The sequence below is a fragment of the Gavialis gangeticus genome, unplaced genomic scaffold (assembly GCF_001723915.1).
Source record: "Gavialis gangeticus isolate Ggan-Ray unplaced genomic scaffold, GavGan_comp1, whole genome shotgun sequence".
NCBI classification, from domain to species: Eukaryota; Metazoa; Chordata; order Crocodylia; family Gavialidae; genus Gavialis; species Gavialis gangeticus.
The window spans coordinates 16,543,799-16,556,746 of record NW_017728997.1 but is presented as its reverse complement, the minus strand read 5'-3'; the positions used below and the strand labels follow the sequence as shown (position 1 = coordinate 16,556,746).

General features: G+C 46.8%; 1 protein-coding gene across 1 annotated transcript in view; it reads left to right on the top strand.

The window, feature by feature from the left end:
• PTPRG (protein tyrosine phosphatase, receptor type G) overlaps positions 1 to 12,948 on the top strand; it is a 424,594-nt gene that overhangs the window by 320,277 nt on the left and 91,369 nt on the right. Inside the window, exons 9-12 of the mRNA XM_019504585.1 lie at positions 3,981 to 4,165; positions 6,248 to 6,356; positions 9,056 to 9,105; positions 12,351 to 12,839. Of these exons, the coding sequence (XP_019360130.1) occupies positions 3,981 to 4,165; positions 6,248 to 6,356; positions 9,056 to 9,105; positions 12,351 to 12,839 (833 nt within the window). The remainder of the gene's footprint in view (positions 1 to 3,980; positions 4,166 to 6,247; positions 6,357 to 9,055; positions 9,106 to 12,350; positions 12,840 to 12,948) is intronic.

Below are 12,948 nucleotides of genomic sequence, written 5' to 3'. Positions count from 1 at the left end.
CTCAAGGTGTTCCTTCACGAGGTCAGCATTAATGGAGGGCAGGGGATCTCCCTTACCCGGACCTCCCTGTCCCGTAGCAGGCATGGGCGTCCCATGAGACTGATGAAAGACCGATGCAAAGTACCCATTTAATAGGTTGGCTTTTTCCTGGGCATCAGTTGCCCCATCTGGTTCAGCAGGGGTCCAATGTTGCCCTTGCTTTTCCTCTGGCTTCCCACATGTCTGAAAAAGGACTTTTTATTGTCCTTGATGCTCAAAGCTAGTTGGAGTCCAGTTGCAGCCTTGGCTTTCCTGGTTTGCTCCCTGCAGGACCGGACCAATGCAGAATAATCCTCCTGATGGGAGGGATGAACCCAGAGCTGGTTGGTTACAGCCCATGGGGATGCTTCTAATGTGACAAAAGTCATCCTGCGTTGTACGCGTCTTGTCCTGGCCGGGGCTGCGGACTAAGCAGAGCCCTGGGTTGCTTTAGTGTGCAAGGACAGACAGAGGACAAGTGGATTTTGGGGTGATAAAACAGACAGTAGGAGAGAAGGCAGCCAGCGTGCTGGCGTGTGCCTTATTTTCACCAAGGGTGCAATGTGCAGGGGAGATGCTGAGTCTTGTCCTCCACTGACCGCCACAAACGCAGAGGCGGAGGCTGTGCTGTGTTGCAAAATGCACGTTGCACGCTTTCTCCTGGGCCCGTCCCATGCAGAGCCTTTCTGCAGCACGGCCAGGCAGAGCCAGCACATTTGCTAGTTGTCGTTCCACTCTCCCAGTCTGATAATTTGCCCTGAAATGAGGCCTGTCTGCAGGGGTTTTCGTGTTTTAAGTGTTCTTAAGACATAATACCCTCTACGCTCCCCTTCTGTTTATCACTGCAGCACTGGAATTTAAAAACAGCAGTGGTGATATGTCTTCTAAAAATAGCTTAGATTTGAGATTTCAATGTCAGATGTGGTTTTTGAAAGCGAACATGAATTTGCTAGCTTGTTTGTCCATTTAGCCTAGGGAAAAAAAAAATAACCCTTCATGTTTCTCTCCAGTTTATTCTGATTCAGTCCAGATTGGACATTTTTTTTCAGTCCAGTCTGTATTTGTCATCCAACTATTCACTTTGCAAAAGGACTGGAGGCTCTTGAACATCTAAACCTGCTAAGAAGAAAGAGAGAATCTATGATCCTTCTCTTCCTAACACGTAAGACCCAAAATACTGTAAAGAAAATTAGGTCTCTGGAAAGTGACAGTTTTTCATAGATGGCCAAATCATTCGGCACTTTCTCCTTCCTATCCGATGCTCACATCATTATTATGTAGTGCTTTAATTAAACCATTGCACTGAATTATTAGAGCAAATGCTTTTGATTCCAATGTGTCCTGAACAGGTTTGGCGAAATGAATAAAACATGTGATTCATTTTATAAAGAAGAAAAAGATTCCTTAATTTTGCCGATTCATAATTCAAAAGTCCTCAAAATAGATGCTGAATAGTAGCATGCTAGTTAGTACTTAATTATAGCACGTTCTTCCCTTGTGCCTTGGAATAATTGGAACATTGTTCTATTAAATCATAAACATTATGAACCTTATTTACTTTGAAATGTGGCATTGTGAATTCACTCACCTTCCTAGGTCTTTACAGACTCCTCCATGGCCCCAGTCAGAGCAAACATTTCAGCACGTGCATCAGAGGTATCCATGGAGAGTCGTACTTGTGCTGCATTTGCTTGGGGCTAGCACTGGGACCGAGAGGAGCTTGGGCGGGCTGGCGGCAGACCCCGAGACTCAGAAGAGTAGCAGGGCACGTCCACGCTTGCAGCAGGGCCTGACCGAGATCTGAGCGTGCTGCTTTTGTGCTGTTCCTGGCTCCCTTGGCCTTTGTGTTGAACCAAGTCTTGCATTGCTGTTATGGCAAAAGGATCAATGAGGAGGCTGTGATGAGAGAGAAATCTCCATAGACAGGCATGAGCAGAGAGAAAGTGGTCCCCAGGTCTCTGCAATTCTGCATGGGATGACCTGCAGCATCCACATCCCAGGTGGTCACAGTGGCATCATGAGACCCGCCAAAGGTTTTGCTGTGTCCAAGAACAACTTCAGAAGGAGAGACTTAGTACCATGTCCACCAGATTAGTCCCCAGGTAGCATCAGGCGTGTGAGCTCCTGGCAGTAGTGGGAAAACATTTTGGAGCAAGCAGTTTCCTAGGTGGAAAGTACAGGGCACAAGCCGGAGAGAAGAGGCACGTGCTCAGCGTAAAGAGACGGTGGCCAAGGGGGAGGGAGACAGGAGCTGCGTCTTGGCTGCAGACTGGGTGGAAGGGTTCCTGGAAGTGGCAGTGCCAGGAGAGGGCAGTTGTGGCCACCGCTCTTCAAAGAAATAGGATTTTTATTCTGTCGGTAAGTAAATAAATCGTGCATGAAAGTGCAGGGGGTTTCTCCCACCCGTGGCTTCGGCAGGGGATAGGTACGGGCATGCAGCAAACTCCGCTCACAAAAGGGGCAAATGTCACGTTTCTTCCCTCTCCAGAAATCTTTCCATGAGAAGATGTTATTCTGTTTTCTCACTGTCTGTGGATTTCCTATGAAAGACGGATTACAAGTGCACAGAGTGCACCGAACATGCCCATTACTGTGGTAATACTAGTGTTTAAGGCGTTTAATCGTTCAGAGCCCATTTTTATCCACGAACGGTAGGTGCTTGTTTAAAATGTTACAAGGACAAGGTGGAAACCAGCACTTAGGAAGTCTTAGTGCAGCACAGGTTCTTCTGTAGTCGCACATGCACACACGTGCACACACTCATGCACACGCACACAAAGCAAATGGATGGCAGCTGCGCGGACTTGAAATGGGCAGTCAGAGAAGGAAGAACAGCCGTGGCTAGCAAAGTGGAGTCTTTGCCATCACTGAAGGCCAGGTCCTTGCATGCTTTGAGGTACCTTCTGTATGCCGTTCTTCCCGGCTCAGGGTTTGGCTTCCAAGACGGGGAGTGAGAATCTGTCCAGAATTACACATTTAAATCATGACTTTTAAAGCTGCGGGAAATATAAAGGCCTTGTAAAAGGAAAACTGTGCGGACTTTATTGATAGCATATTAGTGCCATCTAGTGTTCCCCATTAGTATATTTGCCTTCGCATTTTGCTTACTTGAAAAACATTTTCGTTGGTCATTGGGGGACCTCTTAATTTGTTCCTGCTCTAAACAGATTCACTGGGTTAGTGGCCAGACTCAGTCTTCCTGGAATGGGCATTGGTTGGCTTTTGGGATAAGAAGATGCTTGGCATTTCTTCCTCTGGGGGAAAGGTTCCCAAGATGTCCTCACCTGTCTCCTCACCCCCGATCCCTGTGTGCAGGCACACGTCAACCCCCAGACTGCTCTGAACACACCGCAACCTCTAGCATCTTTAAGTCCCAAGTAGGTGACAAAAGCCACAGCTTCCAGGTAGAGGTGGCTCGGGTTAGTCAAGTCGGCATCTCCACGCGCTATCCCAGCACTGTCTGGCAGAGAAGTTGGTTGTGGGGGGAGTGGGAGGGTGTGCAGATGAGGGTCCTGTAACAGCCGTGCTCTTCTTTTCTACTATGGTATTTGAAAGACAAGACAACTGAGAAGCTTTTCAGGGAAACCTAGGGTGGGGAGTGTGAAAGACTCTTAGTTTCTCATCTGCTAATGGGTTGAAAAGAACCCACTTCGCCGTCCTGCAAGGCAGAGGATGATTATGAAGTCTGTTGTATACATTAGGAAGCTCTGGTCCAAGGAAGCAGAGTTCTGGATTTGTAATGCCACGTGTGGACTTGCATGTGCATGCGTGCAGAGCTCTGAAAGTTATGCAGCTAGGGTATGCGTGCGGATGTTAGGACTGGAGGTTTTGTGCATGCTCCAAAACCATTTGCAACCTAACTAGTTTGCAAAAAGACCACACATTTCACAAGCCAGGTTCCCTGATGTTCCTTTCCTGCAGCGAGTGGTGCAGCGTTTCATACTTGTCCCCTTTTCTTTTAGCTTGCAGTACTCCACCTGTCAACATGAAAGTTCAGCCTGTGAACAAAACTGCCTTGCTAGTGACCTGGAACCAACCTGAGATTATCTACCACCCTCCCATTGTGAACTATATGATTTCCTACAGCTGGACTAAAAATGAAGATGAAAAGGAGAAGACTTTCACCAAGGACAGTGACAAGGACCTGGTAAAACTACAGCATCAGCTATTGCCATTAGTCTTAAGCAACTCTTTCACTGTATCGTTCTCAGTAGGAAGAGGTAGGGTAGGAGAGTGTTGGTTGCAGGAGTGAAAGGTTAGGTTTTCATTTGTATTCGTTATATTAGAAGACTCGGCATTTGTTGAATGCTGCAGACCAGTCTCCCCAGGACACCGGTATGAATAAGCTGGCATGAGCATAAAAGGAAAGAGGTTGGCAAATTCCTTTCCATGTGCTGGGGACTCTAGCTTGAAACCACTCTGAAAACCTTTTGGCTGGTGTTCAGTTCATAGATCTCCAAAGTAAAGGCCTGATCCTGAAAAGTGACTTGCTGGGCTAGAGCCTACCACTGTGCAATACTTAATTGAAGTCCATCGGGACTGTCTCCTAGTAAGCACTCCCTGGGTAGCAAGGCAAGGGCAAGGTCTAGGTGCTGAGTGTACAGTGGCCTTCACTCCACTGGCAAAAAAGGAAGTGCTTGAGATTCCTCAGCTGCTGATCAGAGGAGTCTCGGAGAGAGGCCAAACCTTTCCGGCAGAGACAGAAATACCAAGCCGTCCCCTCCATTTGGGACTGGATCTTTGTCATTCTTGTCCAAGTGCAGTCCTTGCTTCCACTAGTCTTTTAACATTCTCTGCATATAAAATCAAAGTGACATATTCAGGTTTGAAAGGCCAGTTTATTGTTAATCAAAGAAAGGCTCTGCAATAATGAAATCAGTAATTGTATATGCACATGAAAAATGCAGCAGCAGAGAGTGAAATTCCTAATGACTGTTATCATTTTTTTTGGAAATACACAGTCCTCTGGGCCCATTCAATCAGTTATAGAATAATACTTCTCTTATTCCCTTAGATGAAGATTCTTTTACTTCATTTCCATTTATATTTTCAATTTCCCCACTAGACATTGTTATCTGGGTCACATTAGGGAATGATGTGCTTCACGAAATCAGAGAGGAATCTATTGAAAGACACCCAAGGTTATGATGTATTATAACCTCTCCCTTGTCATAACGTCATGCTCTTAAGGGAGATTTTTTTTTTTTTTTTTATCAGCAATCAGGATGGAGTGCATTAATCGGCAAAAACGATTCAGGGACAAATACAATGTCTAGTTTTATGTAAAAAAAAAAAAAAAAAAATTAAATGTGCAGAGAATGCAATGAAGGGCTAGCCTGAAGTGAGTTGCCCTAAGTCCCCCGGCCGGAGAGTGGGGTCATAGGTGACAGACACAGCCCTCATTTAGTTGAGGAGCACGGGTGAAAGCCACAACAGATAAACACCCTTTGACAGTGAAACAATTTGCTCTCAAAGGATTGTGGAAGAGACAATTAGGGAAATCCAATTACCTGCTATGTCTTAGGCTAGACTGGACTGTGCAGTAGTAAAAAGTGCGCTAGCATTGCAAGCCTGGGGATGCAGCGTGGTCGATGCTCATCACTCTCAGGCAGGCATGGGCTGTTCATGGGGGCCACGGAGCACATGGAGGAGCGGCTGCATAGCAGAGCAGCCCCTTTGATGCAGTAGCATGCCTGTGCAAACACCTCCTTTGCGGGAGGGACTGGAAGATGATTTCCGGCGTGGCCACGGGTGGCAATCTTCCATCGTCACTGCATGCAGGAAGCTGCCACAACTGTTGCTGTTACTGCAAAACGAAGCTCCTGGCCTCAATACTGCGCTGGCTGTTACTGTAGAAGGGGATCAATGAGAATTGCCCCTTCCCAGTACAGAACTTCGATTTTCATTTGTAAAAGGTCAGGTACCTTATTTGCAGTTTCTCAGAGCAGGGGGAAGAGCAGCACACACGAAGTGAAAGGTAGCGCAGGGGCGAATGCACTTTGCAACTTCTCCCTTGTCTGGAGAGGCAGCGTGAGCTCTGTGCGCTGCCCGCGTCCCACGTCCTTGACCGGGTGCTCTGCACAGGTTTGAAGGCTCCCTGTTAGACATAAGTTTGCCCCGTGTGCCATGTAAATTCTGTGTTAGCGCCATGCTCTATATGTAACAAATTGATCATGCAGAGTCCTTGTGGGGGGAAAAAAACTGAATAACATCTATTTTTTTTAAACAGAAAGCCATCATTAGCCATGTCTCACCTGACATCCTTTATCTGTTCAGAGTTCAAGCAGTGTGCCGAAATGACATGCGTAGTGACTTTAGCCAGACAATGCTTTTCCAAGGTAAAAAAACAAATTCCTTTTCAAATGACATGGCTCTTTTTTCTCTGTTTAACGTTCTCCTTGCTGCCCTCCCTGTCTATGTGGAATAATTTTACCAGCAGTTTGAGTGTTTCTAAACAGCACTGATTTCCTGACATCAGCCACTGGAGTTAGTAAAACTCTTATTCAGATGAATGGGACTTTCCTTGCAGTGTCTCTTTTGGGGACAGGTTGTCAGCTTCTGCAATTGCTTCCCCTTTCTAGCTCGTCAAAACCTGGATTTAATAATCCTGCAAGGCCCATTTATTGAGCCCAGGTTTTCCACAGGATTGAGAACCTTGGATTTGATGAATACAACAAGCCCTTCCTGGTACTAACCTCTGTGTGTGTGTGTGTGTGTGTGTGTGTGTGTGTGTGTGTGTGTAAATCTGGTCTAATTGCTATTTTTGAAATGGTGTATATGAGCTTAGAGAGTGCTGATCAGCATATTTTGGAAATCTGAGCATAAAAATGCTGCAGCTTTTTTTTTTTTTAAATCAGCCCCTGGCTAATTACTTTAGCAAATAAATCAAATCTAGCAGGGTTTGCTGCTGTGCAATAGGAATTCCTGCAGCTGCATTCCTCACGTAGCAAGGGTGAGGCCTGGCTAGTGTTTGTAGGGGGTGAAGGATGACAGAAGATGCAGCCTGGCCAAGGCAGCCCTGTGCCTATCTGCTGTGCACCATCTCATTGACTCCCCAAACACAAATATAAATCAGGAGTAGAAGTGCCCATGGAGCCCTCCTCCATCAGCTGCTGCCACGTTATTCTGGTGCCATGTCATCAGTGTGAGATCATAGAGAGGCCTTTCAAGTGGCAGAGGTTTCCTTTTTTTTAACTTTAAAGCAAAACTGCTAACACTTCCACTGTTGTCCACTGCTCACTTTGTTTTCTGGAGGTGGCATAGAAAGCACAGATCCCTCCACGGTGGGCACCTTTGCACAGGAGAGAGACTTAGCAAGGCAGAAGTGAAGCACCATCTGCCAAGGGCTAGCTCTCAAGAAAAGCAAAGTGTTAAATCACTGGAGTCAGATGTAATCTACTGAACAAATTAACAGAGACATTTTTAAGAGTGACCTTTGGAGAACAGGGAGGTTTCAGACATGGTTAATCTGACAGTCCTTAACAGCTGAAGCAGTCTATGAGAAGTCGGGCAGTGGACACAATTCACTCTGCGTCAGACTCCTCCAGCAAGCACTGTGTTCTCACCAACATCGGGGGAGAGCAGGGTGCCAGGCAAGAGCTATCATATCTAATCAGCATCTTTTATGCTGCCTTATCACCATGGTAGCTGAGGTACCCGGATCTTGCCTGTGGCTTTGCAAGGGCAGCTTGACAGAGAGCCAGAATCAGAAATTTGGATCCCAGTGGGCTTTAAGCAGAGGATAAAAGGGACTGGTCTTGCGCACCTTGACTGTGATGCCCACTAGATCTCAGCAGAAAAGCCCCTCTACGTTACCAGCCGTGCCCGTTCCACGTCGGGGTCTGCTCTGCTGTCGATAAGCAGATGCTACCATGGAAGTTTATTTGTGCTCCTCTGCTTTGCCCAAAAAATGAAATGTGCCTCCGATTTTAGACTGGTGCCAGGATCAACGTTTTAAAATAATCCCACTTCCTGTTTCTTCACATTCTGCGTTTCACTTCTTGGCACGGTCTTCACTGCTAGGAAGCGCGTCCTGCCAGAAACTTAACGTGGTAGCAAACTCTGACTGGTGGTAAGAGCTGGAGGTGGAATCTGCTGATTTAAATAGTTAATAAAATATCATTATTTGGTTTGTTAGACAATGGGCACCCTGTACAGATTTTTAATTATCAATAGGAACTAATGTAAAAATGTGTATGATTGTGGGCCCCGTTTTAAAGGATTTAAAAAAAAAATTCTAAATCCATCATTTGCACAAAGCAGTCTCAGCCAAACACTGATATATGTACCTAAGTACAAACAATAATTACAAAAGAGCCTGGTGCGTATTTCTGCCTGCCTCTTCCATGCTGTCACAAACCGACAGCTCTGGGATGCAAATCTTCCTACTGTTTAGAGAAGTAAATATAATGTCAGTCCAGTTAATGAAACTCAGACACTCTAATATTAATTCTAAATACCAGGGACCAGGTTCAGATTACTGCTGTATGAGAATAAGTTGCAATAAACAATGGTTTAATATATTTTGAGGCCAGAAAGCGACTATGATGATCCCTGTACAAGCAAACCATATAATTTCACCTGATGTGTGGTTGAGCAAGATCATATCGTTCCTCAATCAGTGCATTAAAGCTGCCACTTTCAAAGCTAAAAAGGCTGAGTGGGTAAAGTGAGATGCACAGATTTGCATGCCAGCATGGCTATGGTTTTAGGTGAGTATCTTCAGGCAACGGTGTCTGAAAATCCCGAATTTACTCTGGATTTACCAGTGGTGTATTTGAGGCCTGAAGGACTTAGCTATGCAAAGCAGGCCGCTTCTGGGATTTTCTACTAGTGTTTGGTTCCCAGCCTGTGACTGCCTCTCTTCCCCATAGTCATCTGTCAGCGGGCTTGATAGCAATGGCTCTCTAGTGTACGAAGTTTTAGGCTGTCTCCACTTGCCAAGAAATGTTGTAGCAAGAATTGCATTTCAGCAGCTTCACGTTGTACCATTTGCCTTCATAATGTGCTGAACAGTGTTTCTTCTTTGTTTCCCCAGCTAACACAACTCGAATTTTTGAGGGGACCAGAATTGTAAAAACAGGAGTGGTAAGTTGGAGACATAAATCATTGCAGCAAATTATTTACAAGCCCTGGCAAAGTGCGGCATCACGCCCGCTAGGTGGCAGCAGGATGTTGTGAATATACCACACCACTGCAGTTTTGGAAGGTGTTTTGTTACTTAGACCCTAAGCAAAAGCTTTAATAGCCCAATTCAGAGATTCAAAGTTTCTACCTTTATAGCTCTGGAGTCTGAGAAACTTTTCACCCACAAGGAAAAAAAGTCCAGGCAGGTTTTTGAAGGGGTTTTTTGGGTTTTTTTAGTATGTAATCCTAGCCCTGAGAGTGAGGCTGTGCTCCATTTCCTTTAATAACAAAGGCACAGAGATGCATACAGTGGTTTGTCATATGGTGATCGCTGTTTCCCAGCACTGTAAAAATATCTACTGACACGTAAATTAGACCTCAGCAAGCTCTTCATTTACATTTTTTTAATTTGTATTACTCGCAGCTGTAAGCATCTGCTAGCGGCACTTAGTTTTGTATTCCAAAGGCAGAAAATGCAACAAATTGATGTTGTGCAGCTCGAGGGCATGCATGCGCAGTTTCAGAGTTGGGTACGGTTAGCCTTCAGTCCCCAGAAAGTCCTGGCCGTCAGTGTTTTGAATGTTGATCACATTTCCGGACTGACCTCGTACTGGTCTAACATGTGCTCTAAGGCTGAGATCCAGGGAAGTATTTTGGTATCTAAAAATGGCACGTAGCTGGATTCCAGGGGCTGAGTCCAAAAATGGGATCTAGGAGCCCCTGGTTCAGCAGACACTTAACCCTGGAGGCAGCTGCACTCATTCGGGGATGGCAGAGTTCCCTGGGTTCCCCAAGGCACCAACCCCTGCACCAGAGCAGCCTTGGAGATGCAAGTGTAACTCTTGCCAAGCTTTTTTGGCATCCCAGTATGCAGCAGAGCAACCCACCCATGGCCCCAAGAGAAGTGACCAGTTCAGCGCCCAGTGTGCCATCCCCAGGGGCTGCGAGGACCCGTGTGAGTCTGTCCTGCAGTGCATGCTCGGGGCGCTGGCTTGCAAAAGGAACTGTAAGCTCCTGAGAAAGGCGGGTGTCCAGTCAAACTCCTGGACTCCATGTTTCTTACTGTCTAGCTCAGTGTCTGGCAGCTCTGCGCCTCCCTTCAGATCCATCCAGCTGTCCCTGAGACAGCGCTGGGAGCCCATATGCCTAACCTTGTTCCTTTGAACCAAGGGTCAGGGCCTCATTTTTAGGTGTTGCCATACCTAAATTTGAAAACATCTAATGTACCTCTATGGCTCTTGCCCCAAGTGCTTTAGTCCTGGCTTCATGAATGGTAACAAGCTGCTACTATGCCAGTAACATGCATGCAGCTCTTGATTAAGAGTGATTAACATCTCTAATGATGCAGAGGTGCACTAGACGTGCAAAATGTGCGGTCAGATTGTAATTCTGCAGCCCAGCTTGGAGATGAAACACGTCTGCCAGAAAAAGGCAAATCTCACAGAGCTGCAGAGAATTCAGATGGAGCAGCCTCCCAAAATTCAGAGGCTTATTTAAAGTTCAGGCTGGAAATCTCCAGCGAACAGAGTTTCTCTGGAGATCTCAAGTTCTTTGTGATGGCAGAAACAGCATGAGCGAGCAGCCTTTCTTATTGTGCTGCAGCTTTCTAGCTCACTGGCCTGCCTGAATTGCAGAGGGAAAGGGAAGTATCCTTCAACTACCGAACTTCTTCCAAATTCCAAAAAGATATTTAGGCTTTGAGATGCTTTCTGGTTTGATGCTCCTCTTTCTGCCCCATCTGCCCTTCCCTCCTGTAGCCCCTGCTTTATTTTTGTCACTTGAATTAGTAACAAGAAGCATGTTTCCTAAATCAGGGAGGCCGCGTGGCCTGAGCAGGGAGTGTAAAACCCAGCTCCTCCACAGGATTAGCTCGTGTCTTTGGACATGACTTCACCATCTGCCTTTTCCCAGGTGTAGCTTAGGCCCCTCCAGACATTCAGCTTAGCTCACGAGGCTCTTTTTTGAATGCATCTTCCATTTTTATTTAGAATAGGCAAGGTGATGGGGTTGGAGAACGGTCACCAGCACCCTACAGTCCAGCCTGAGCGCAGGCAGTGCAGAGCTGAAGCTCTGAGTTGCAATTCAGCCCCTGCTTTTCCCTCCCGCGGCTCCGCTGGGAAAGCAAGTTGTGCCAGCCCTTTGTTCTGGCTCGGCTGTGCTTGCAGTGGGGGCAGAGAGCTGCGTGGGTTAGGAGGTAGCAACTTGGTGGTGGTTGCTAAGGGCTGGCACTGATGGGAGCCAGCTCGGGGCAGGAGGGAGACCCCTTCCACCCTCCTACTGTCCCATACGGGCACTCTTCCAGGCATGCAATGGGGATCTTTTCCAAGAAGACGATGCCTAGCTGGCCGTAGTGCCAAACCTTAGGATGAGCTATGTGGTGCAGACCAGCCTCGCTGAACACGATGCCAACGGAGGCTGCAGTCCCACTGACCGGGTCTCAGTGGGAGGGTCCCGGCACCCCCGTGACCTCCTGTTCACTCCCAAATCCGGGAGCATAGGTGGCTGCTGCAGCACCTACTCCTACACCTTAGCAACTCAGTTGTTATTTTGGGTGGCCACTTACGTCATCTTGGGTGCATCTACATGTTCATTAATGCACCTTGGTTTAGTACATCCTTAATAAAGTACTAACTAAATGCTCAGCACCTAAAGTTAGTGCCGGCACACAATTATTTAGTGACACTTACTGTGCATTAGCCTGATAACACGGTGCAGCAGGCTATTAGCACGGTTTGTGTGGTGATGCTCTAATGCGCAGTAAGCGTCTCGTGTAGATGCAACCCTGAAGCTTTAGACTTCTGCATGGCCAGGTTTAAAGAGCTGCAACGGGCAAAGCTGCACTTGTTTAAACCTTCTCAAATGTGTTCCCACCCCAAAAGGGAAACCCTGCTCAAAAGCAGCTCGAGGTGGGAGGGTGAAGATAAAAATAAAGACCCATTGGTGTGATTCATATTTTGGACCCGGGGAAAGTCTGCTCTCATCGTTATTTTACTTTGTGACTCTTGTACTTGTGCTGTTGTGGGGTGGATCTTACTCCAGTTTGTATAAATTTACTTGTCTCATTTGAACAGAGTAATGAGCAGAATGGAAAGAAAAAGAGAAAGAAAACAAAAGGAAAAATGGCCCGAGGTAGCATATCAGGTACCCCTACTGATGCTCTCTCTGCTGTGTTTTCTTCCCTTGCCCCTCCTGGTGACCTCTTCAAGCCTACAGCTTCTCCTGCTTCCTCCGCTGACATGGCTCCCATCAGTTCTGGATCTTCTACCTGGACTTCCTCTGGCCTTCCCTTCTCCTTTGTTTCAATGGCAACAGGAATGGGACCTTCCTCCAGCGGGAGCCAAGCCACGGTGGCTTCTGTGGTGACCAGCACGCTGCTTGCCGGCCTGGGCTTTAGCGGTGGCGGTATTTCCTCTTTTCCTAGTACTGTGTGGCCGACCCGGCTTCCGACTGCTGCTTCTACCAGCAAACAGTCAGCCAGGCCCGTGCTCGCTACCACGGAGGCTTTATCTTCCCCAGGACCAGACAGCGATTCCACCCTCCCAAAAGACAATGACGGAGCGGAGGAAGGAGAAAAGGATGAGAAGAGCGAGAGCGAGGATGGTGAAAGGGAGCACGAAGAAGAGGGAGAAAAAGAATCGGAAAAAAAAGAGAAAAGTGCAGCGACAGAGGCTGCCGAGGTACAAAATAACACCGAGTCCGCACCCTTCTCTTCCCAGGCACTTCACAATGTCTTTAAGAAAGAGTCTGAAGTGATAAATGCAAAAAAAAAAAAATACTGAAAAAATGTGTTCAGCAAAAGGACTA